The sequence below is a fragment of the Arachis duranensis genome, chromosome 8 (assembly GCF_000817695.3).
Source record: "Arachis duranensis cultivar V14167 chromosome 8, aradu.V14167.gnm2.J7QH, whole genome shotgun sequence".
NCBI classification, from domain to species: domain Eukaryota; kingdom Viridiplantae; phylum Streptophyta; class Magnoliopsida; order Fabales; family Fabaceae; genus Arachis; species Arachis duranensis.
The window spans coordinates 25,166,909-25,194,204 of NC_029779.3; the positions used below are offsets into that span (position 1 = coordinate 25,166,909).

Genomic DNA, 27,296 nt, shown 5'->3' on the forward strand with positions numbered 1-27,296 from the left:
TTTTATATATAGAAATCAATCAAATATGTATGACTTTTAATGAAAATAATATATTGACTATGGATATTATTTGTTAGGTAAAAGATAACACATTGGCAAAGAAAATTAATTACAATGGGTATATTTATTTTAAAAAATATTTTTTATGTAACCCTGAATTATTACAGGTTTAACTTTAATCGAGAGTGGTAGAATGCCAAAATTGAGATATTTTTAGATTATAATATTTTTCAAACAAATAATTAATGAAACACTCATCCATATCTTCTCATTTTGAGTATATTTATACATAAAAAATGAGTTGAAATAGCAAAAACGAAAAAAATGATAATTTTTATAATTTTGTGTGGCTATCTATATAAAGAAGACCAAAAACCCATGATTATCTACCAAAATTAATTTTATTTATTGCATTCAATTTGAATAAGTAAAAAATAATCTTATTTTAGTTTAATCCTTAATTTACATTATTTAAATTTAGCTTAATATATATTATTTGATTTGATTTAATTATTAGCGAAAAATATCTCGAGAACCTATTTTATTCATAAATTTATTATTTTAATGATTAATTAATTAATACAGATTATTATTATAATTAATTTGGTTTAATAAATTAAAAAATACTAAGAAAATATTAAAAGAAATAAATTAAAAAATACTACCAAATCAAATTGATATAAATTATAATAAATTATGTGATATTTAAATATCTAATCAAATCAATTAGTTGATATAATTAATTTATCATAATAAGTTGTATTTAATGAGTTAAAAAAAAAAACAAAATCGCTAAACACTCTCATAAGCATGTCATGTTAACTCCATCATTAAGTGCAAAAACATGCTTTTTATATAATAGAAAAGATAATAAATAGAATATATGAGAATATTATATGTGACATATTTTAATTATGAAATTGGTATTATATAATAAATTTTTCTGAATCGTTGTTGCTTATTTGATGTTAATTTTTACGTAATTACTTAATATATAATTTTCGCCTATAAAACTATCAACTGCCTAATATAATGATTTAATTAATAAGAATAATGACATTAATATTTTTTCATAAGGCTTGTTATTATTTATAATTAGGAAATAGTCAAAAATAAATTTATTTCCTTAATGAATGTTAATTTTATTATTAAATTCTATATTACCTTTAAAATTTTAACGTAATTGTGTCAAATTTCTACATTTTGAAAGGAATTTACTCGAAAAAGTTAATTTGTAAATTACATTATTATTACAAAATTACTTTTTTAACATAATTAGTGGTGCTTATTTGAACCATTAAATTTAGTTTCTAATTATATTAACTTCAACCTATTTTATTATCTTGTGCCCTTAAAGAATTTGCACGACTGACATAAAAATATAACAATTGAAAATTGTTACGGCCTGGCCCAGACCGTTTGCGGGCTGACCCGACCCATTGATCACCCGAACCGAACGGTCGGGTACGAGCAGCTCAACCAACGACACAGACACGCGTCCTTGACAGCTCCCCACTACAGCTGTATGAGGAAGCTTCGAGGAAGGTGGGTCTGCCCTTGCGGGACCCACTTCTGACATAGTATATATGGGGAGGGTCCTACCCCTCCCCCAAGGTACAACACATATTACCTTATCCTTTTTTCGCCTGCACACTCAACTGACTAGAGCGTCGAAGTGTCTTTGCAGGTGACACCCCCTCCACATCAGGAGCTCAGGACGTCGGCTACTCCAGCTTCACCCTCGCGACCCGGTTCCAGGCCACACTTCACCTATCAACCCGAGGATCCCTTCGAACCGTCCGGTACCCGACTTATCAAACATTGGCACCGTCTGTGGGGACTGCCTAAATGGACATCGTACAGGGTCCAGGGGACCATGGCCATGGAGCGGGCCTTAAGGGGGTAGCCTCCATCGCTTCTTCCCGGGAGCGGCTGAGGTCCCCCCGTGACGTACCGAGCCACATTCAAGAGCCCAAGAAAGACGCCCCTTTGGAGGAACTGGCAATGATAGCACCAAGATAATGCAGGAACTGCGCCATAGGGTACAGAACTTAGAGCGCCAGCTGGCAGATTAGGAGCACCATCAACAAACTTCCGATCCCAACTACTCTCCGTCTCTCGAGAGCCGGGAAAGAACCTCTCGCAGAAGCCGCTCCCAGCGCACTCCCACCTCAAGATCAGAATCAGAAAGTAGCCGGGAAGACCAGGAACACCCGAGAAAATGACATGACCCCTTTATCTACGTCCGATCTAGGGGGACTCGCGTCGTGAGACGAGATCAGGAAGATGACGGAGAAAGAACGAGGAGAGTGCGACGACCTGTGATCATAGGAGCAACCCCTTTCTACCATTCCATTCTCGAGGTCCGGCTACCAAAGCACTTTGATAAGCCGATGGACATGAGGTATGATGGAACTCAAGACCCACAGGAACATCTGACGGCCTTCGAGGTCAGAATGAATTTGGAGGGGGTAGGCGACAAAGTCAGGTGTCGCACTTTCCCGGTCACCCTGGCTGGACCCACAATACGGAGGTTTAATAGCCTCCCGCAAGGTTCTATCTCTAGGTTCTTGGACATCAGTTGCACCTTCTTGGCGCAATTCACTACCCGAATTACGAAGGTAAAACACCCGATAAACTTACTCGGGGTGACACAAAGGCACGGTGAGCCGACCAGAAAATACTTGGACCGATTTAACGATGAGTGTTTGGAAATAGATGGCCTAACCGATTCGGTGGCCAGTCTGTGTCTGACGAACGGACTTCTGAATGAGGATTTTAGGAAGCACCTCACCACGAAGCCGACGTGGACGATGCAGGAGATCCAGAGCGTTGCCAAGGAATATATCAACGATGAAGAAGTCAGCCAGGTCATGGCTGCCAACAAGCGGCAGCCCTCCTACAATCAAACCTGCCAGCACGATAGAGGAGAAAGACAGAAAGAACACACTAGAGATGGCGGTCCGAGAAAGACACCCATGCCGTTTTCTCGAGTCGAGAAGTTCACCAATTACATCCCCTTACCGTTCCCATCATAGAAGTTTATCAGCAGATAGCCAAAAATAGAATTTTGTCGAAGCCCCGACCTCTGAAGGACCAGACCGGGGGAAACAAGAGCCTCTATTGTGATTATCACAAAGGCTATGGACACAAGACACAGGATTGCTTTGACCTGAAGGACGCGATGGAACAAGCGATCCAGAACGGAAAAATGGCCGAATTCTCCCATCTCATCAGGGAGCCAAGGAGGCGAGATCACGACCGTGATGGAGAGGACAAGACCCACGCGGTGAAGCGATGTCATGAGCCGGAAGACAATGAGCACGGCCTTACCATAGTGAACGTGGTAACGACAAGAGATGCACCTCCAAGGTTGAGGTCGGCACACAAGAAAGACGCCAAGGTCCTGGCGGTTTCCTCATCCTCTGTGCGAAGCTCCAAGAGGCTCCCACCCATCTCATTCAGTCCAGAGGACCAATGGTTCGATGAGGCTGTGGAAAATCCTCCCATGGTCATCACGGCTAGAGTGGAAACCGGCCTCATCAAGCGGATCCTCGTGGACACCAGGGCTGACTCGAATATCATGTTCCGCAACGTGTTCGATGCCTTAGGCCTACGTGATGCCGATTTAAAGACACACCAGCACGGTGTCGTAGGTTTGGGCAACCACTTCATCAAGCCAGATGGGATAATCTCCCTACCAATATCTGTAGGGTCAAGATAGGGGCGAAGGTCGGTAATGGCCGAGTTCGTGGTTCTGCGAGACTCTACGGCCTACAACGTCATCCTAGGGAGGAAGACTATCAACAACCTCGGAGTAGTGATCAGCACAAAAATGTTGATAATGAAGTTCATCGCTGATGACGAATCCGTGGGATCCATTAAAGGAGACTTGGAAACGGCAGTCGCTTGCGACAATGCCAGCCTCTCCTTAAGGAAGAAATCTAAAGAGGCATCGGGGGTGTTCCTCACCAACTTGGATGCTAGAGTCAGCGACAAGCCGAGACCCAAGCTGAAAGGGAACTTAGAGAGGTTCAGAGTCGAGGACACTGAGGAGAAGTTCACCTTCGTGAACAGAAACCTCCCGCACGACTTGAAGGAACCTCTAATGGAAATGATAAGGGCTAACGGCGACCTATTTACATGGACACCAGCTGACATGCCGGGGATAGACCCCCAACTAATGTCACATCACTTGGTCGTGATGGCGGAGGCCAGACCGGTAGCTCAAAGGAGAAGGAAAATGTCGCAAGAGCAAGCAGAGGAGGTGGCCATGCATATGGCTAGCCTCCTTGAAGCAGGATTTATTCGAGAACTCGACTACTCGACCTGGCTATCAAATGTAGTTCTGGTGAAAAAGCACAATGGAAAATGGAGGATGTGTGTGGATTATTTTGACCTCAACAAAGCATGCCCTAAGGACTGCTACCCCCTACCCAATATTGATGCGCTCGTCAATGCAGTAGCGGGATATCAGTATCTGATCTTTATGGATGCTTATTCTGGCTATAATCAAATTCTAATGCACCAGCCAGACGAAGAGAAAACAACATTCATAACGCCAGGAGGAATATACTGCTACAAGGTAATGCCGTTTGGCCTAAAGAATGCCGGGGCCACGTACCAAAGGTTAATGAACAAAATATTCAGCGACCTCATAGGTAAAATGGTGGAAGTATATGTGGATGATATCCTTGCAAAGACCACCCGAACTGAAGACCTATTAAGCGACCTAGGAAATATGTTCGCCTCCCTCTGACAACACGGCATGAGGCTCAACCCACTCAAATGCGCCTTTGCCATGGAAGCAGAAAAATTCCTAGGGTTCATGATAACTCAAAGAGGGGTCGAGGCCAACCCAGAAAAGTGCCAGGCAATACTCCAAATGAAGAGTCCGGGCTGTGTCAAGGATGTGCAGAGGTTGTCAGGCAGACTCACCGCCCTATCCCGTTTCCTTGGAGCATCGGCTGCTAGGGCGCTACCATTTTTCAACCTTATGAAAAAGGGGATAGTGTTTGAATGGACCCTGGCATGTGAGGAAGCATTTAAGCATTTCAAAGAGATCCTCGCAACACCACCCGTGCTCGGGAAGCCCAAGGTCGGAGAACCACTCTACCTATACCTGGCCATAATGGAGGAAGCACTGGTGGTAGTTTTGGTACGGAAAGAAGGGAAGGTTCAACAATCAATTTACTTTGTGAGTAGAGCACTGCAAGGAGCAGAACTGAGATACATCAAATTAGAGAAGCTACCTCTGGCACTGCTAACCTTTTCCCGCAGACTACGGCAATACTTCCAGGGTCACCAAGTGGTCGTGAGAACGGACCAGGGAATCCGCCAAGTGCTCCAGAAACCCGACTTAGCAGGAAGAATGATGACTTGGGCCATCGAGCTATCTCAGTATGATTTGCGATATGAGCCCCGGCATGCGATTAAGGCACAAGCAATGGCAGACTTCTTGGTAGAGGTAACAGGGGATCCGACCGAGGAGGCAGGCATACGGTGGAGGCTCCATGTGGACGGGCCCTCCAACCAAACGTCCGGAGGCACCGGGATCATCTTGGAAAGCCCTTTCGGGGTCATATACGAACAATCAATCAAGTTTGAGTTTCCCATATCGAACAACCAAGCGGAGTACGAGGCCCTCTTGGGCTGCTTGATCCTAGCTCGGGAAGTCGGGGCTACGAGGCTGGAAGTGTGCAGTGACTCACAGGTCGTCACCTCACAAGTAAATGGAAGCTACCAAGCCAGAGACTCGCAGTTGCAGAAGTACTTGGAGAAGGTCAAGGAGCTGAGCAAACAATTCGAGGAGGTCGCGGTCCAACACTTTCCAAGGGAAAGGAACACACGGGCAGACCTCCTATCTAAGCTAGCAAGCACGAAACCGAGAGTCGGCAACCGGTCCTTTATTCAAGGCATGATAAAAGAACCAGCAGTTGCCCTCCACCTGACAAAGATAGGCCCTTCCTGGATGGACCCCATCACTAATTTCCTAGAAAATGGTAAACTCCCTGACGACGAGAAGAAAGTTAAAGCGTTGAGAAGGGAGGCAGTCAAATATGCGATCATACAAGGCCAACTGTTTAAAAAGGGACTTAGCCAACCCTTACTGAAGTGCCTGCATCCCGACCAAACAGACTACGTGCTCAGAGAGGTCCACGAGGGGTGCTGTGGACACCACATCGGGGGCAAAGCCCTAGCAAGAAAGCTCATCCGAGCTGAATATTACTAGCCATCGATGATGATGGACTCCAAAGAATTCGTAAGGAAATGCTTCAAGTGCCAAGAGAACGCCAACTTCCACAAAGCGCCGGCAACCGAATTAAGCCTATTGACATCCTCTCGACCTTTCGTACAGTGGGGAGTCGACCTACTGGGACCTTTCACGGTTGGCCCGGGGCAAGTCAAATACATCATAGTTGCTATCGACTACTACACCAAATGGATAGAGGCTGAACCACTGGCCAGTATATCCTCATCCAATTGTCGAAATTTTATGTGGAGGCAGGTGATAACTCGATTCGACATCCCAGAAGTTGTTATCTCCAATAACAGGACATAGTTCACTGACAAGAAATTTGCGGAGTTCCTCACCGGTCTCGGCAAAAAGCAGAAATTCTCCTTTGTACAGTATCCCCAGACGAACGGTCAAGTTGAGGCCATAAACAAGGTCGTCTTGCTGGGCCTCAAGAAGCGGCTGGCTAACAAAAAAGGTGCATGGGCCGATGAACTCGACTTGATTCTCTGGTCTTACCGAACAACCGAGCAGTCGTCCACAGGAGAAACTGCTTTCCGCCTGACGTACGGGGTGGAAGCAATGATACCCGTTGAGATTGGCAAGTCGAGCCCACGATTACTTCTGAAGGGAATAGAGGAAGCTGTGGAAAAGGACCTTGCAAATGAGGCTAGGGAGATATCCCATTTGTCAGAAATAGCACTAAAGCAAAGAATGGCCCTGCGCTACAACACCAAAGTGCTCAAGAGAGAATTTGAACAAAACGACCTCGTCCTGCGACGCAACGATATCGGGCTACCGACTCAAGGGGAAGGTAAACTGGCGGCAAACTGGGAAGGCCCCTACAAAGTCAAAGAGGTGATTGGCAAGGGTGCCTACAAATTGGATAAGCTCGATGGCAAGGAAGTCCCGAGAACTAGGAATGCAAGTAACTTGAGAAGATTTTATTCCTAGCTCAAACACGCCGATTAGGCGATCCGATGAGCTCAGTAATTTACTTTTATTTACTTATTATGACAATAGACTTGTTTAACTATCGATTAATGTTTACTTGTCAAAATTACCTTCCCATTTACACATCCCACGACAAAAAGTTCCTTATAATACATGTTAAACGGGACAACGATACGGTGCCTAGGGACTGATCACCCCGGGAGCCAACTAAGTTAACGCCATAACAAATGGCTACAGCAAAGCCACAACTTGGCTTCGCTAAATTACCAACATAACGGTAAACAAACATGAGCGACAAGCCAATACCAACAAAATGATAACAAAACAAAACGAAAATGCTACCGGATAAGCAGAGAAAGATGATAATCACAAGCTGACCAAGCGACTACTAAAGTATATCAAAAAGAAAGTTCCACAAGTTCTACAACAAAATCACAAACTCCATACAAAGATACAAGAGATCATTTCTTGGGCATATCGACAATCTTGCCATCCTTGATTGTTTTAAAGACCCATATCACTGACGTGTCAAAGTCAGGGGCCACGATCTTAACCTGGGCTTTAAGAGCCTCTTCAGTCATCAAGATCGCGCTTTTTCCTTGCTTCACGGTCTCTTTATGCTTCTTCTTAAACTCTTCGGCTTCAGCTTGAGCGGCCTTAGCCGATGAGATGGCCACATCACATTCTTTCTCCAAAGCAACCACCCGACCTTACGCGGCATTGAGCTGGCTCTCTAAAGTCATCTCCCACTCGGTCAGACGCAATACGGTAGCATTAGAGGTCTTCAATTTTTCCTCGGCAGATGATGAGCGGATAATTTATACGCTTTTTGGCATTGTTTTTAGGTAATTTTTAGTAGGATCTAGCTACTTTAGGGATGTTTTCATTAGTTTTTATGCTAAATTCACATTTCTGGACTTTACTATAAGTTTGTATGTTTTTCTGTGACTTCACGTATTTTCTGTCTGAAATTGAGGGACCTGAGCAAAACTCTGATAAGAAGGCTGACAAAGGACTGCTGATGCTGTTGGATTCTGACTTCCCTGCACTCGAAATGGATTTTCTGGAGCTACAGAACTCCAAATGGCGCACTCTTAATGGTGTTGGAAAGTAGACATCTAGAGCTTTCCAGCAATATATAATATTTCATACTTTATTCGAGATTAGACGATGTAAACTGGTGCTCAACGCCAGTTCCATGCTGCATTCTGGAGTCAAACGCCAGAAACACGTCACGAACCAGAATTGAATGCCAAAAATACGTTACAACTTGGCGTTCAACTCCAAAAGAAGCCTCTGCACGTGTAAAGCTCAAGCTCAGCCTAAGCACACACCAAGTGGGTCCCGGAAGTGGATTTCTGCATCAATTACTTACTTCTGTAAACCCTAGTAGCTAGTCTAGTATAAATAGAACTTTTTACAATTGTACAAGGGGTCATTCTCCCTATTTTCGAATTCATATCACATTTTGGGGGCTGGCCATTCGGCCATGCCTGGACCATCACTTATGTATTTTTAACAGTGGAGTTTCTACACACCATAGATTAAGGGTGTGAAGCTCTGCTGTACCTCGAGTTTTAATGCAATTACTATTATTTTCTATTCAATTCAGTTTATTCCTGTTCTAAGATATTCGTTGCACTTCACCATGACGAATGTAATAATCCGTGACACTCATCATCATTCTCACCTATGAACGCGTGACTGACAACCACTTCCGTTCTACCTTAGACCGAACGCATATCTCTTAGATTCCTTAATCAGAATCTTCGTGGTATAAGCTAGAATTGATGGCGGCATTCATGAGAGTCTGGAAAGTCTAAACATTGTCTGTGGTATTCCGAGTAGGATTCAGGAATTGAATGATTGTGACGAGCTTCAAACTCGTGATTTTTGGGTGTGATGACAAATGCAAAAGAATCAATGGATTCTATTCCGGCATGATCGAGAACCGACAGATGATTAGCCGTGCTGTGACAGAGCATTTGGACCTTTTTCATTGAGAGGATGGGATGTAGCCATTGACAACAGTGATGCCCTACATACAGCTTGCCATGGAAAGGAGTAAGAAGGATTGGATGAAAGTAGTAGGAAAGCAGAGATTCAAAAGGAGCACAGCATCTTCATACGCCTATCTGAAATTCCCATCAATGATTTACATAAGTATTTCTATCTTTATTTTCTGTTTATTTATTATTATTATTAGAAAACTCCATAACCATATATTATCCGCCTAACTGAAAATTTCAAGATGACCATAGCTTGCTTCATACCAATAATCTCCGTAGGATCGACCCTTACTCACGTAAGGTTTATTACTTGGACGACCCAGTGCACTTGCTGGTTAGTTGTGCGAGGTTATAAAGAAAGTGATGAGTTATAAACGCGCATACCAAGTTGAATGCCATTGCTGATGATCACAATTTCATCCACCAAGTTTTTGGCGCCGTTGTCGGGGGTTGTTCGAGTTTGGACAACTGACGGTTCATCTTGTTGCTCAGATTAGGTAATTTTCTTTTTGTTTTATTTTCGAAAAAAAATTTTCAAAAATCTTTTAAAAAATTTTCCTTTTGTTTTCAAAAATTATTCTAATTTTTTTTAGAATGAATTCTAGAGTTTCATGGTAACTTGTTGAAGCCTGGCTGGCTGTAAAGCCATATCCAAATTCTTTTGGACTGAGGCTTCAACTAATCACCACAATGCATGTAATGCCATCCTAAAACTGGCTGGCTATTAAGCCATGTCCAACCCCTGGATTGGAACTTTAGGCTAACATTGAAAGATTCCTGGAATTCTTCAAAAAAAATTTTTGAATTTCTTATTTTATTTTTCCTATATGTTTTCGAAAAAAATATACAAAAATCCAAAAAAATTATAAAATAATAAAAATAAAAAATATTTTGTGTTTCTTGTTTGAGTCTAGAGTCAATTTTAAGTTTGGTGTCAATTGCATATTCATCTTGTTCTTGCATTTTTCGAAAATTCATGCATTCATAGTGTTCTTCATGATCTTCAAGTTGTTCTTAGTAAGTTTTCTTGTTTGATCTTTAAATTTTCTTGTTTTGTGTTGTATGATATTTTTTATGTGCATTTTTGCATTCATAGTGTCTAAACATGAAAGATTTCTAAGTTTAGTGTCTTGCATGTTTTCTTTGCATCAAAATTTTTTTCAAAAATATGTTCTTAATGTTCATCATGATCTTCAAAGTGTTCTTGGTGTTCATCTTAACATTCATAGTGTTCTTGCATGCATTATTGGTTTTGATCCAAAAATTTTCATGTTTTGGGTCATTTTTATATTTTTCCCTCTCATCATTAAAAATTCAATATATATATATATATATATTTGGTAAATTCTATTCAACCCCCTCTAAAATAACATGTAAGTTATCCTTCATGATGTGTCACACTTTAATTGGTTATTATCTTAACTATAGTTAGGTTATTTTGTAATTTATTATTTTATATGGGTAATTGTATAATTTTTAAAATATTAAAATTCTACCCAGTAAACAGCACTCACACAATCTCTTTCTACAATGCATCATTCCTTAACGAGTCGTTGAATTCCCATGGCTTGTAACTTTTCCGTTCTTCCCAGTATAGCCAGCGCCGACTTCATTGCTATCTCCTGTCCTCTCACTCAATCCTTTTTTTTGTCGTGGATCACTCCTTACCAACATAATTAATAGTTAGTTCGGTTATTAAATTTTTTTCATTAAAAATAATATATAGAATATATATTCATATGTAAAATATAATATAATAAAATAAATATATTCAGAGTAATTAAAAGTATAATTAAAATCAGGAATATACAAATATAATAATAAAATTTGTACTCTAAACAAGTAAATATATCTTTTATCATACATAAATTATTAAAAAAATATAAATTATTAAAATTAATAACAAAAATTTAAAATAATAAAATTCAACTTTCTTACACGTATTTTTTATAATATTTTTATTCTTTTAATTTTTAATTTATTAATATTTTATTATTTAATTAATGATTAAACAAATTATTTTCATGAGAAATTATTTCTTGTATAATCTTGAAGAAGAGATCAATATTTATTTTATGCATGTATTTATATTTATCTTTTAAATATTTATACAAATTATTTTTGTATTTAAAAATTTTAATATTAAATATTTTTATTTAAAATTTTATTTTTACGTTATTTTTTAAACTATTATATTAGTCTCTTCTCTAAGATAATACAAAAATAATTTTTTATAAAAATAATTTATTTAATCATTAATTAAATAATAAAGTACTAATACATTGTAAATTAAAAAAATAAAAATATTATAAAAAATACAGTAAAAAATTGGATTTTATTATTTTAAATTTGTATTATTAATTTTAATAATATATTTATTTTTTAAATAATTTATATATGATAAAAAATATGTTTACTTGGTTAGAGTACAAATTTTATTATTATATTTATATGTTCATGATTTTAAATATACTTTTAAGTATTTTGAATTGATTAATTTTATTATATTATATTTTACATATGAATATATATTCCATCATATAATTAAATAAATATATATTTTTTAATAAAAAAAATTTAATAACTGAACTAACCATTAATAATGTTGATGTTGGTAAGGAGTGATTCATGGGTCATGGCCAAAAAAGTGATTGAATGAGAGGACAAGAGATAGAAATGAAGTCGGCGCTGGCTATACTGGAAAGAACGGGGAAATTACGAACCATGAGAATTCAATGACCTGTTAAGAAATGATGCACTGTAGAAAGAGATTGCGTGAGAACGTACTTCAATTAACGGGGTAGAATTTTAATATTTTAAAAAATTATACAATTACCTATCTAAAATAATAAATTACAAAATAACCCAACTATAGTTAAGATAATGACCAATTAAAGTGTGACACATCATGAAGGGTAACTTACATATTATTTCAGAGGGGGTTGAGTAGAATTCACCTAATAAAAAATATAATTACGAAAAATTAACAAGAATAATAAAAAAAATAAAAAATAAGTTGTATCTCTTGTTAGTGTCTTCGTGTCTTTCTTATCATGATAGACACAAAATATACTTATTTAGTATCTCTGGACATATTATTTCTGTCCATATCCCTCTGTCAAACACAATCGTATATCTCTGTGTCCCTGTCTCAGTGGCTTTATAAACAAACGCGCCTTAGTTTATAAACAGACGCGCCTTAGTTACAATGAGAAGACACCAAAAGGACACCTGAACAGTGAAAGCGCACAATAGAATGTTGTTTTTATATTGAAAGTGATTCCAGAAAATCTGAATTAGGTGATTCCAGCTCAAGGAATAATCCTTCTTGCTTCCACGAGGAGGGGTCGTAATGTTTTTATTTTTAGGTTCAAATGCATAATCATATCGCTCATGGATGCACGTTTTACCTGTTTCTATCACCCAATCTTTCTATCTTATGTTGTGTTCTTTAAAACCCACTTTCTTTCATTTCCAAGCCACCTTTATTCCTTTCAACTTCCATCTTATTCTGAGCTTTTGTTGCTTTCATGTGCTTGCAGATGAATAATGAAGTGAGATGTACCTAAACCGCTAAAATGCTAATCATATAAAATAATAATGTTCCACATTGATTAATCTTTACACTATTATTATGAAAATGTTAAAATATTTTGAAGTACGAGTCGTGAAGTTTTACATCAATTAAATTTCGATTAAATAATAAAGAATACATATCTATTATTAGAATTCATAGATGCAGTGTTTCCTAAATTGTCGTTATATAATATAATTGCTTACTTAGGTTTATATCAGAACTTTAATTTCATCTACACTCTAATCAAATTATTTTTTCAATTGGTTTAACTACTATTTTTTTTAGAAAAAAAAAACATTTTTCATTCATAGAGAAGCCAAATAACACTTACAAATATCATAAACATATTAATTTTATATGGTGATTATACTGCACCTACGTCCAAGTTTGATGGAAGAAGCATCTCAATTTCTGCCATTGGAGCAAACAATTTTGAGCTGAAACCTCAACTAGTTGCTCTAATGCAACAAAACTGCAAATTTCATGGACTTCCATCAGAAGATTCCTACCAGTTTTTAACTGAGTTCTTGTAGATCTGTGAGACTGTTAAGACTAATGGAGTAGATCCTGAAGTCTACAGGCTCATGCTTTTCCCTTTTGCTGTAAGAGACAGAGCTAGAACATGGTTGGACTCACAACCTAAGGATAGCCTGGACTCTTGGGATAAGCTGGTCACGGCCTTCTTGGTTAAATTCTTTCCTCCTCAAAAGCTGAGCAAGCTTAGAGTGGATGTTTAGACCTTTAAGTAAAAAGATGGTGAATCCCTCTATGAAGCTTGGGAAAGATACAAGCAGATGACCAAAAAGTGTCCTTCTGACATGTTTTCAGAGTGGACCATGATAGATTTATTCTATCATGGTCTGTCTGAGTTCTCTAAGATGTCACTGGATCACTCTGCAAGTGGATCCATTCACCTAAAGAAAACGCCTGCAGAAGCTCAAGAACTCATTGACATGGTTGCAAATAACCAATTCATGTATACTTCTGAGAGGAATTCCGTGAGTAATGGGATGCCTCAAAGGAAGGGAGTCCTTGAAATTGATACTCTAAAATCCATATTGGCTCAGAATAAAATGTTGACTCAGCAAGTCAACATGATCTTTCAAAGTCTGAATGGATGGCAAAATGCATCCAACAGTACTAAAGAGGCCTCTCCTGAAGAAGATGCTTATGATCCTGAAAACCCTGCAATGACAGAGGTAAATTACATGGTGGAAGCCTTTGGCAACACCTATAACCCCTCATAGAGAAATCATCCAAATTTCTCATGGAAGGATCAACAAAAGCCTCAACAAGGCTTTAATAATGGTGGAAGAAACAGGTTTAGCAATAGCAAGCCTTTTCCATTATCTTCTCAGCAACAGACAGAGAATTCTGAGCAGAGCACCTCTAACTTAGCAAATATAGTCTCTGATCTGTCTAAGGCCACTCTAAGCTTCATGAGTGAAACAAAGTCCTCTATCAGAAATTTGGAGGCAAAAGTGGGCCAGCTGAGTAAGAAAGTCACTGAAACTACTCCTAGTACTCTCCCAAGCAATACTGAAGAGAATCCAAAAAGAGAGTGCAAGGCCATTGACATAATCAACATGGCCAAACCTAGAGAGGAAGGAGAGGACGTAAATCCCAATGAGGAAGACCTCAGGGGACGTCTCTCAAGCAAGAAGGAGTTCCTTATTGAGGACTTAAAGGAATCTGAAGGTCATATAGAGACCATAGAGATCCCATTAAACCTCCTTCTGTCATTCATGAGCTCTGAAAACTATTCTTCCTCTGAAGAGGATGAAGATGTAACTGGAGAGCAAGTTGCTCAATATCTAGGAGCTATCATAAAGCTGAATGCCAATTTGTTTGGTAATGAGACTTGGGAAGGTGAACTTTCCTTGCTCATTGGTGAACTAGATACATGGGTTTAGCAAACTTTACCTCAAAAGAAACAAGATCCTGGTAAATTCTTAATACCCTGTACCATAGGCACCATGACCTTTGAAAAGGCTCTGTGTGACCTAGGGTCAGGCATAAATCTTATGCCACTCTCTGTAATGGAGAAGCTGGGGATCATTGAGGTACAGCCTGCTATATTCTCATTGCAAATGGCAGACAAGTCAGTAAGACAAGCTTATGGATTAGTAGAGGACGTGTTGGTAAAGGTTGAAGGTCTTTACATCCCAGCTGATTTCATAATCTTAGACACTAGGAAGGAGGAGGATGAATGCATTGTCCTTGGAAGACCTTTCCTAGCCACAGCAGGAGCTATGATAGATGTTAACAGAGGAAAATTAGTTCTTCAATTGAATGGGGACTACCTTGTGTTTAAGATCCAAGGGTGTTCTTCTGTAACAATGGAGAGGAAGCATGAAAAGCTTCTCTCAGTACAGAGTCAAACAGAGCTCCCACAATCAAAATTTAAGTTTGGTGTTGGGAAGCCACAGCCAAACTCTAAGTTTGGTGTTGAATCCCCACATCCAAACTCTAAGTTTGGTGTTGGGAGTCTACAACATTGACCTGATCACCTGTGAGGCTCCACGAGAGCCCACTGTCAAGCTATTGACATTAAAGAAGCGCTTATTGGGAGGCAACCCAATTTTTATTTATCTAATTCTATTTTTATTTTTATCTTTCTTTGATGTTTTGTTAGGTTCATGATCATGAGGAGTCACAAAATAAATACTAAAATAAAAATAGAATAAAAAAATAGCAGAAGAAAAAGCACACCCTGGAGGAAGGTCTTACTGGCGTTTAAACGCCAGTAAGGAGCATCTGGCTGGCGTTCAACGCCAGAATAGAGCATGGATCTGGCGTTGAACGTCAGAAACAAGCAACATCCTGGCGTCTAAACGCCAGGATACATCTTGAGGAAAGCTGGCGCTGAACGCCAGAAACAAGTATGGAACTGGCGTTCAACGCCAGAAACATGCTGCAAATGGGCGTTGAACACCCAAAACAAGCATGAAGCTGGCGTTCAACGCCAGAAACAAGCACCAATCTGGCGTTGAACGCCAAGATTGCATGAAAACGGTGTTTTACATGCCTCATTGGTACAGGGATGTAAATCCTTGACACCTCAGGATCTGTGGACCCCACAGGATCATCTCAGGATCTGTAGACTGATGATTAGATTTTTGATGGTTTAGAATTTCACAAATGAATTCTCGTTGTAAGTATAGTTCCTAAACCAAACAATAATCTTTTCATACAAAAAGTTGTTTGTCACTAAAACAAACCCCTAAATTTATAAACCGAAGTATTGAAACCTCGGGTCGTTCTCCCTAGGAATTACAATAGAGTGTCTTGTTATTGGTTGTGAGTTATTTTGGGGTTTTGATATGAAGCATGAAAGATAAATGGCAAGAAAGTAAACTAAGGCCTAAAAAGGTCTTGGCAAGGGTTGGTGGTCAAGGATCTCTATCCTAATCACTAACCACAATATGAGAATTGGCAAGGATTAATCTCATTAAATCATCCTCTAACTAGTAGTAAAGGAAAGTCAATTGAGCTATATCAATCCTAGTCCATAAGTCCTAACTCTCCACTAATTCAATTAGTGAGAACTAGAGTAAATGGCTCCCAATCATCAATTACTTGGACATTAGTAACTCAAGAGTTCCTAAGTTACCTTTCCAAGCCAAGAGTATAAAATTCTACTCTAAAATCCAACCAAGCATTTCATCAAACACTTGGAGGGTACAAAAGAAAAGCATAGTAAATTGGTAACAAGAGTAGAATCTAACAACAATTATTGAAAAGAATTAATAACAACAATCAAAAGAAACACATCTATTATGAATTACTTTGAATTGAATTGGAAGAAAGTAGAAGAAACAAAAGTAGATCTACAACAAAAACACAAGAACAACATAAAGAAAATTACAACAAAAGAATAGAAAAAGATGAATGTAGCAACAAAAAGTTGAGAGATACACTACAAGAAAAAGACGTATTTGTAACAAAAAATATTGTTACAAAACGTCGAAATTTTGAAACAAAAGTTTTTTGTAACAAAAAAAGGGTCCATTGCAGTAAGTCCCGTTACAAAAAATTTTTGTAACGAAAAATGGAACTGTTACAATTCAATACCATATTTTGTAACAATTTTTCTTGATACAAAAAACCAGAAGCCGTTACAAAAGTGGTAACAATTTTTTATCTTGAAGGTATTTTTCGTGACAGTCCATTTTTTTCCTATCAAAAAATTGTTACAAAATGTAACATGATTTTGTAACATTTTTTTCTTTAATTACGAAAGCAAATTAATTATTTTGTAACAACTTTTTTTTATTACAAATTACATGCATAATTTACTAAACTATTTTTTAAATTAACTAATATATTAACTATTCTAATAAGCAAGTTTACATTCATATAATATGCAAAAACATACGTAATTCAAAGATGACTCATTTACCTAAAGTTGTTTTAAAACAAAATAACATTAGTGAGTACATTGATTAGTTCTACAAGTTATATGTCTTGCATAAGTTCAACCAAAAGTTAAAAGTTCTAACATAGATTAGTGTCTCTATGCATCAAAATATTCTTGAGCTCTCAAGGTAGCATATGGTCACCATTTCAGCACTCCTGTAAATAAGAAAAACCAAAACAAAAAAGTTAGAAACAAGATATAACACTAATTATAATTTTTCCACTAAGTTTTATCCAAAATGTTTAGAAAATTTTCGGTAGAACCTCCCCTAAAACTTGGATATTTTCACCGTCCACGGTTCTAACAAACACAACCAATTCACAACTTGCACCCTTTCAAACAACACAATGCAGTTTAATTGAACAACCAAATAGGACAACAACCAAATAGTGAATAACAAAACCCAAAGCTTCCAGCTTCCAACAACCAAAACAGTGAAGCACTTAGCCGGATAATCAATCAATTGAGCTTAGCAACAGTTGAAAACCAAAAGTAATTAAATACCAACTCAATTAATTAATTGAATCAAAGATGAATATTGAAAACAGCTTAAAATAAATTTCGGTAGCATTTTCAGCAGTAAATTTGCCTATTTCACAATTTCAATCAATCAATTTAAATTCTATATGAATTCTTTGACAGTTAAAAACACAAAAAATCATAATGAATTCATAGGAAGGAAGTAAATAAGCCAATTCCAACAAGAAAACATGAGGAAACAATTAAAACTAATCCAACCAGCAAGAAGCAGAGCAGCACTCAACAGAACAGCAATCAATGGCTCATCATACAGCACCCAAAACAGTAAAATGAACAAAGGTACTGGATTTAGGCAGCATTCTACTCATTGAAGTCAATAACCATTACACTTGCAAGCAGCAAGGGCATAGCAGTTTATCCATTAACTCAACAGAAAATCAATCAAGTCAAACTAAACGATTTCAGCAACAGATTTATCAATAAAATCAATCTCAGTTCAGCAATCATCATCTATTCCAACACAAACAACAATAACTCAACAGCATTTCCTTTTTCATTGAATTTAACAATCATTCAATAAGCAAGTAATGAGAGGGAAAAATCAGCAGCAACCAACAGCAAGTATAAAGCAGGAATAACAACTTAATGTGAGAAATTATTCAACAACAAATGCACACACAAATACAAGGATTACTTAAATGACTCATCATGCTTATCCACATAAGTCTGCAGTGAAACCACTTACCGTTTCACTTAAGAGGCTTGTAACAACAGCTTTTTTATCAACTTCTTTCTCATTCTCCCTTTCAGGCTCACTGTAAGTACTGGTAGGAGGTGGAAGTGCTGAAGTACCAAGCATGGCTTCGTCATGAGCAGCTTGGATTTGTTCCTCCCTTCTTTCCTTGATAAGAAAATGGATTCGATCTATGTTTAGTCTTCCATACATAGATGATGCATGTATGTTAACAAGGAACAAAACTGACTATTCATAAATATAAGAAGAGGAATATACCTCTATTTTAGAATACTAGAAACTCTGGCCAATTTGCTTGACCAAGGAAGTATCATCTTCAGCCACTGCAGATAGGTGGGCAAATACAATCAGTTCAATTAAGTTTCAGGCTTCAAGCCAAACCCCAAACCATTACTCATTATCATTTATAAGAAAAAAAATCATTGGCATTCAATAATTAAAAGATTCACCATGGCTAAGCAATGAACAATTAAAATTAATAAGTATTGGTGGTATTAACAAGCACACAACAATAGTATTAAAACAGATTGTATTTGCAATGAAGAAATCTGCGCAAATTTATTTAGAATAGTGAAATTGGCAAACAAGTCCAACCTTCAATTTCCTCATCTTCAAGAGGCGCATCCTTGTCAAACTCAAATCGCTTCCAGCCCTTGCCTTTTTCTGAGTCTTGGCAGCTGCATTAAAAAATATCCCACGAAATAAAGTTAGTACAACATGTATAAACCAGCACAATTACACAATGTGCTGTTTTTTGAATTAAATCCTTTCTCTGTTGATCGTTGGAGACATGGCAAACAAGGGCCAAAACTTCAATTCCTTTAGTCCTAAGTTTCTCAAGAGTAACAACTCAATCGATGGTATGAACATGTAAATAATCATTATTATGAATGAATTTTGTTGGGCATCAATCTAGCATCAATTAAATTAAGAACAAATTAAAAACAAAAACAAGTAATAATTTGAAGTTCCAATAATACTAAATTACTAATCAGAACAAGTAAAAAAAAAACAAGTAACAAATCAGAAAAAAAACTACACAGAACAATAATCAACAGCCCTAATATTCACAAGTTTTGATAATAAAAAACAATATCCCTAATCAGAAGTTCTAATAAATTAAATCCTAGACTTCAATGGCATTACAGTTAATTTCAAAATAAAATCCCCTACCTCAATTAGCCAAAACTCAGTAATTAAACACAACTCCGGCAATTCTTTATCACAACCAGCTAAACACAGAATTTTCCAGCATTCTCAAACATTTAAGAAATCAAGCATATGTTCATAATAGTTCATCAGCTACCAACCAAGTTTCCAAGCATACCCTTATCATCATCAAATCACATAACCAATAAAAATAATGCTCAAACAAAACACAACAACAAATCAATCTTATCACAATCAATCGTATTCACTATTACCAACAATTCTGACTTTCATCAATTAGCCATACATAACATTTATAAGTTATTTTCATTACTCAATAATATCTTTGGGCATTGTTAATTTAAAAGCTTTCAATTTACAAATGAACCCCCTACCTCAATGTCGCAATAGCAAGATTTGACGCAGGAATCCCCTTTATCCCCAATTCGTGGCAGCAGCAGCGATTCTAGTAATATTCTCGCAGCAAAAACATTCAATAGCTCTAGACAAGGGCGGTAACGCCGAACAATGACAATAATGACTCTGAAAAACTAAATGAATCAGAAACAATTGCAGAGCAAGGTGATACAAGGCAATTTCTTCATAAGCTTACTAAAACGGAAGGTAATAGAAACAATGTCTCCAATTTGGTCATAGCTTGGTGGCTGGCTCGCGATGGAGGAACGCCTCCTTCCGCCTCTGGTTCATGATTCCAATGACGATGAGTGACTTGCGCAGAATCAGAATCGGCAACATCATCTCCTCCTCCCACATGCAATGGTGACGTAGGGGCTCCGGTGGCTAGGGCTCCGATTGGAGGCAGCAGTGGTGGCAGGACACCGCGGTGGTGAAATCCTTTTCCCTTCCCTTCGTCGATCGCGTCTTCCCTCTCTCACGCGCCTCTGGTTCTCGTGGCTGAGCCTTTCTCAGCTTCTCCCTCTCACCCACATGACGGCAGCGGCGGTGGCTGAACGAAACGGACGCGGTCTGGGCAGCAATGGCGCGGCGCAGGATGCGACAGAGCTGGTAGCGGCCGAGCGCGACGGCTCCTCTCCTTCCTCGCATTGTCCCTGGCTCGCAGCACTCTCTCCTCTCCGATCGCAACCTTCTTTTTCTCGTCTCCCTTAATCCCCGTTTTTTTTCTTTCCTTTTTTGTTTTCTGAGGCTGTGTTATGTGTATATGGGGGAGAGAGGCTGGCAGTGGGTGAGTGAGTAACGAGGGCTAGGGTTAGATGAGTGGGGTTAGGGTTTAATTTGGTGAAATTTAGGGTTTGGATTTAATTTGGAAATTATAGTTTAATTTTGGGACAAAAAGTAAAATTAGGAATTTTGGGTAAATTGGAGTTTTTGAATTTATCTGAAAATTAATTAAATTTTTAAAATTATTTTAAAATATGATTTATTGTATCAAAATATTAATTGATTTGAAATTAAATACTCTAATTGAAATTATAAGATAATATAATTAATTTTCTTTATTTATAAAAATAAGTATTAAATTTTGAAATCTCAATTATTTAAATCGAATCGTATAAAATTCTTATTATTTTACATTTGTTAAATTTTATAATCTAAATATAGAAAATAATTCGATAATTATAAAATCAGATAAAACTTTAAATTATTTTAAACTCAATTAATCAAAATTTGATTCAATTATCTTTAATAAAATATTTTCAGGGATTAAAATACTTAATGATAAATACATCTAAATTAGCTCTTAATAAGATCTTCTAAAATTTCTAGATCTTACACAAAATCTTATATTTAGTACGTTGAAACAAAATTGTTTATTAGTTACAAAAAATCTTTGAATTTTGTGACAAATAAATAACTTGTTACAAAAATATTGTATTTTGTGACAAATTAATTTTGTTACAAAATATTTTGAATTTTTGCAACAATATAATCTTTTGTTACAAAATATTATAACATTTTGTAACAAAACAACAATTCAATACGAAAGCCAACATAATTTGTAACAAATTTTTTTATTGTTACAAAATATTAACAATAACTAATTATTGTTACAAAAAAGCTATAATTTGTAACAATTTTAAATTTGATACAAATTTTTTGTTACAAATGTTCCATTTTCTTGTAGTGATAGAAGTAGAAGAAGGTGAATTGAAATCTAGATCTAAGAACTAAGTATAATCCTAATCCTAATCCTAGAGAGAAGTGAGAGCTTCTCTCTCTAGAAACTACTTCTAGAACTAAACTATCACTAATGGTAACTAACTTCCTTTTCCCTCTTCACTCCTTGGGTTAAATAGCATCAGAAATGAGTTGGATTGGGCCCACAAGGCTTCTAAAATCGCTGGCCACGTTTTGCTTTAAGTGAACCAGGTGGCAACAACGGCGCGTGCGCATACTATGCGCGTGCGCGCCACTATACGTGTAGCAACTATGGCAAATCTTATATCGTTTCGAAGCCCCGGATGTTAGCTTTCTAACCCAACTAGAACCGCATCATTTGGACCTCTGTAGCTCAAGTTATGGTCATTTAAGTGCGAAGAGGTTGGCTTGACAGCTTTCCGGTTCTTTCATTTCTTCATGAGTTCTCCAACTTTTCATGCTTCTTTCTTCATTCCCTTGATCCAATCTTTGCCTCCTAAACCTTAAATCACTTAACAAACATATCAAGGCATCTAATGGAATCAAGGAGAATTAGATTTAGCTATTTTAAGTCCTAAAAAGCATGTTTTCACTCTTAAGCACAATTAAGGGAGAAGTTATAAAACCAAATCTACCTATATGCAACTATCTACATGAATGCAATTGCTTGGTCAAAATAAATCAATCTCCAAGAAGCATATATGCACAAGGGCTAAGGACTAGCAAGTCTACTCCACAATTGAATTGAGCTATTAAATATTTTTACAAAATTGCATGAAAAGTGATGATTGTAGGTGGAAACATGTAGTCGAGCATCGAACCCTCACCGGATGTGTTTACACTCTATTCGCTCAAGTGTTTAGGGTTGATTCACTCAATTCTCTCCTAATCATGCTTCCTAAGATTTGTTTTTCTTCTAACAATCAACATATATTTCATCTAATGAGGTCTTTTCTTTAGGTTGTAATGGGGTAAGGGTCAAGGTAGGATGCATATTTGGTCAAGTGAGCTTAAAATTTGAATCTTTGATAAACTTAGACTTCTCACTTAACCTATGACATCCTATACAATTTCAAAGCTAGCCTAACTACCCATTTTTCACCTTTTCACATACTCATGCATTTCCTTTTCATTTCACAACACTTATGCATTGATCTTTATTGAGCTTCACTTTGCTTTGGGGCATTTTGTCCCCTTTTTTATTTCTTTCTTTTTTTTCTTTTTTTCTTTTCCATATTATTTTTCTTTTCTTTTTCTTTTATTTTTCTTATTATTTTTTTTCTTTTTATATACAAGAACCTCAATGCATAAGGTTTTACATTTGATCAATATCTGAGTATGTACCCAATTCCCAATATTTCTAATAATAATACAAAATACACCCTTTTTTTCACCCAATGTCCCAAGATTCCCACACTTGAATGATACTCACACACACTAGCCTAAGCTAATCAAAGATCCAAATTAAGGACTTGTATTGTTTTTCGCTTTATGCTTGTAATGTGCTAAAATTAAGAACAAGTGGGTTAATCGTAGGCTCAAATTTGGCTAACAATGGAAGATAAAAGGTACGGCTTTTTGGGTAAGTGAGCTAATGAAATGATGGCCTCAATCATATAAATGCATGAATACACAAAATAATGGGCATAAAGAATCAAACAAATCAAAGATTACAATCATAGAAAGAGAATAATGCACACAAGAAAGAAAATAAGTGGTTATAAGATGTAACCACACCATTAGGCTCAAAACTCACTTGCTTGTGTTCTTAGCTCAAAACATGATCCATAACATATATAATTCAAACAAGTTTTATGAAAAGTTTTCACTCAAATCAATTGATGCCCTATAGATAGAAATCTTGAAAAATTTCATTATTTTGACTAAGCTTATTTTGTATATATATGCAAAACTAAGAAAATGCAAGTAAAAATCCTAAAATCCTAGAATGAAATGCAAAAAATGTTGGAATTAGAAACTTGTCACCTAAAATCGCCGACCGGTCGGACGACCTCCCCACACTTAAAAGTTTGCACCGTCCTCGGTGCACTCAAAGATGAGCAAGGGGGTATGGCGAATTTCCGGATTGCTGCGTGTTCTTTGTCTCGCTTCCGTTATTGCTTGTGGTACATTCATCATGAAAAACAAAAATATAACACCATAAGATGAGAAAACAAAAGCAAGGAAGCATACATTGTTGGAATGAGGTAAATCACTAGAAATGAGTGAGTGAATTATTGTGACATTAATGACAAATAAGTGTGTGAATTCTAAATTAGGCACCTTTTAGAACACACAGTAGCATAAAAGTCATGTCACAAAAGAAGCATGTACATCACTTATCCTAGTGTGCTTGAGAAGCTTTAAGTGAACTTGTAAGGTAAAACAAGCATTAAAGAAACATGAAAGCATTCAAGTCAAACACATATGGATGCATATGATCATGAAACACAATGCATTAAGGTATATGCATAACATCATCCATCAAGAGGTTGCCTAATCGAGGAAAAGGATTCAAATTACATGGTGGCCAAATCATGTGATTTAAGAAGAGTTACAAGCTCGAAGGCAATTCTCATCACTTGGTATTTTTCAAAAGGTAAGCATAAAAAAACTCAAAACCAAGTAGCAAAATATAACCTCAAACATAGAGTCCAACAAAGATTATCTAAAAACATTCATGCTAAAATAGTATTTACGCAATAAGAGGCAACAATGTGTAGTAAACAAGATCAATAAGCCAACACTTATAATGAAAATGGAGAAAATAAAATGAAAACTAAACTAAAGCTATCTAACAAACTAACTAACTAACTAATTAACTAACTAAAATAAATGGTTATCAATGGTATTTGGAAGTGTTGGATGAGGGGTAGAGAAAGGGAAGAAGAAAGGAGAAGGAAAGAAATGGAAGGAAGAGAAGAAAAGAAATGTGGTGAAGGAAGGAAATCCGCGCGTACGCGCGCATGCCGCGCGCGCGCGGATTGTTTATTTCGAGAGTGGCGCGTACGCGTCATGTGCGCGTGCGCGCGAGTGGGTTGTGCCAAAGGCACAACGTTGGCGTGGCGTAGGCATAACTCTCTGGAAAATGTATGGAATGTGGAACTTCTCAATCCACGCGTACGCATGCATGGTGCACTCGCGTGGATGGTCGAAAACGCTTGATGCACGCGTACGCGTACAGTGCGCGTACGCGTGGATGGTGCTCTGTTTTTCAAAAATTTTTGCTATGTTTTTGCACCAATCCAAGCATTCCAAATCTCCAAACAGCTACCAAAATACCATAAAACCTTATTTAACATACTAAAATACCAATTAAACTCATCAAATCAATCAAAACAAGAATTTAAACTAATTCTACCAATATGTACAAAAAGAGAAAATGAAAAGAAGTTACCATGGTGGGGTGTCTCCCACCTAGCACTTTTGTTTATTGTCCTTAAGTTGGACTTATGGGGAGCTCCTCATCAAGGTGGCTTGTGCTTGTACTCATCTTGGAACTCCCACCAATGCTTGGTTCTCCATTGTGCCCCAAGATTCTTCATGGATTGAGCCAAGTCTTGATGGAGTTCTTCACAAGCTTGGGGCTCCCAAAGTTGATTCTCTTCTTGTAATCCGGGATCCCACACTTTGTTTTCACACCCGTCTTGAGGTTGATCATCATTATTAGTCCAACCGGGTGGTGAGCAGGGTGAATTCTCTATATAGTGGCCAACAATCCTCCTAGACCCATCTATTTGAGCACTACTCAAACCTTTATATCTCATGTTTGATGCATCAACCATAATGAGCCTTGATTTGCAACGCCCACCACAAAACCTTTTTTGCTTACGCTTCATCCCACAAACTTCCCTAAGTTGGCAATCCGTTTCAAGCAAACCATATTCAAGTGGGATAATAAAGCTAATAGAAATGAATTTCACCCACTCAAATGAAGGTGTAGATGGCAACCTAGGCAAAGATGCTTCCAAAGACCTTAACAAAGCATAACCAACCCCCGTTCTTCTATTTTTAGGGACTTCCACCTCTTCACAAGATCTCTTAATCTCAATCCTTTGTTCAATAATTTTATCTAAACCTTTTCGTTTACTCAAATCATAATAGGGAGGGTGAGAAAAATTTACCTCCTCAACGCTTTCAAATCCAACCAGAGAAGGTTCTTCATGCTCAAAGGATTCTTCACCACTAAGACTTGATGCTTGATCTTCATCACCAAGGGAACTCAATTCTTTCTCTATCCGATTCAAGTCTTCATATGGAATATGCCTTGGAAGGTGTGTACTTTCCTCCCTAGTATCAATTTCAATCATCTTGGAGGGGTTTTCTTCAACTCTATGTTCCCATGGAGGCTCCGCATCTCCTAAGTCTTCTACCACTTCTTCCTTGTCTTCAACAATTAAAGCTTCCTCTAATTGTTCCAATACAAAGCAACTTCCCTCATTTCCCACCGGAGTTTCCAATCTCTCCTTCATGCTATGTTCTTCATTCGATTCTCAACATGTAGCCATAGGAGTTCCTTGAGTGTTCAAGCATTGGGAGGCTAATTGATTTGTTACCGCATCCAAGGCGGCCATGAATTTTTGCACATCCCTTTTCATCTCTTCTTGCCCTTGAACAAGAACACCAAGGGTTTCATCCATTAGAGGTTGGGGTGGATGGAAGGGTTCACCAAATTAGAGGGAGGGTTCATAGTAGGAAGGTGGTTCTTCTTGGTAGAATTGTTGTGGTTCTATGTTTTCCACTATTTCCACTTGTTGCACAACACACTCCATGGTTGCTTGAAATTGATCCAATGCTTCCTTGAGATGATCCCTTGACTCTTATTCCTCTTGGATATCATGAGTAGGACCATAGGGCTCTTGGATTGAAGGACATGAGTATTCTTCCATGGGAGGTTGTGGTGGAAAGTAGTATTCATCTTGTGGTTGGAATTTTCATATAACGGAGGTGGTTCATCTTGATAATAATATGGAGGGGGTGGCTCTTGAAAGGGTTGATATTGTGGTGGTTCCATATATGGCTCATATGGCTCAAAAGTTGGTTGGTGTGATGGATATGGATTAGGGTCATATGAAGGTGGTTGGTAAGAAGGGGCTTGTGAGTATGGTTGAGAGTTATGTTGAGGATATGGTTCTTAGGCATATGGTGGTAGTTCTTGAAAGTCACATGGAGATTCACCATAGCCATTGGATTGATATGCATCATAGAATGACTCTTCTTCATAGTGCATTGGTGGAGGTTGTTGCCATGAAGATTGATCATATGCATATGGCTCCTCCCACCTTTGATTATTCCATCCTTGATACACATCTTCATTGTAATCTCCACTCCCTACAATATAATTGTAATCACACTCATAGCCAAAATGAGAATTCATGGTGAAAAGAGAAAATAAAAACAAAAACTACTAAGAAATAATGAAACAAAGTCCTAACTAGCAAGCAATCCAAAAAAAAATCAAGCTATTCACAATATTCACATATATACAATAACCAATAACATAACACCATTGCAACTCCCCGGCAACGGCGCCATTTTGATGATTAGATTTTTGATGGTTTAAAATTTCACAAATGAATTCTCGTTGCAAGTATAGTTTC

At 37.5% G+C, this 27,296-nt stretch overlaps 2 protein-coding genes, 1 long non-coding RNA gene and 1 other non-coding gene across 4 annotated transcripts; 2 read left to right on the forward strand and 2 right to left on the reverse strand.

Annotated features, from left to right (window-relative positions):
- Positions 1-2,393: 2,393 nt before the first annotated feature.
- On the forward strand, positions 2,394-3,038 carry LOC107461377 (uncharacterized). The gene has a single exon (XM_016079855.1). The coding sequence runs from the start codon at positions 2,394-2,396 to the stop codon at positions 3,036-3,038; it is 645 nt and encodes a 214-aa protein (XP_015935341.1).
- Positions 3,039-4,768: 1,730 nt separating this feature from the next.
- LOC107461378 (uncharacterized) lies at positions 4,769-6,232 on the forward strand. Its single transcript, XM_016079856.1, has one exon. It carries the CDS (start codon positions 4,769-4,771, stop codon positions 6,230-6,232), a length of 1,464 nt encoding a protein of 487 aa, XP_015935342.1.
- Positions 6,233-13,491: 7,259 nt separating this feature from the next.
- On the reverse strand, positions 13,492-13,595 carry LOC127741358 (small nucleolar RNA R71). Its single transcript, XR_008002310.1, has one exon. It is a non-coding gene; the product is annotated as a small nucleolar RNA R71 (small nucleolar RNA).
- A 3,615-nt stretch (positions 13,596-17,210) lies between these two features.
- LOC107461553 (uncharacterized) lies at positions 17,211-20,785 on the reverse strand. The gene is made up of 4 exons (XR_008002164.1): positions 19,974-20,785; positions 19,024-19,106; positions 18,421-18,752; positions 17,211-17,350 (listed from the first exon to the last, which is right to left on the reverse strand). It is a non-coding gene; the product is annotated as an uncharacterized LOC107461553 (long non-coding RNA).
- Between the last annotated feature and the right edge of the window lie 6,511 nt (positions 20,786-27,296).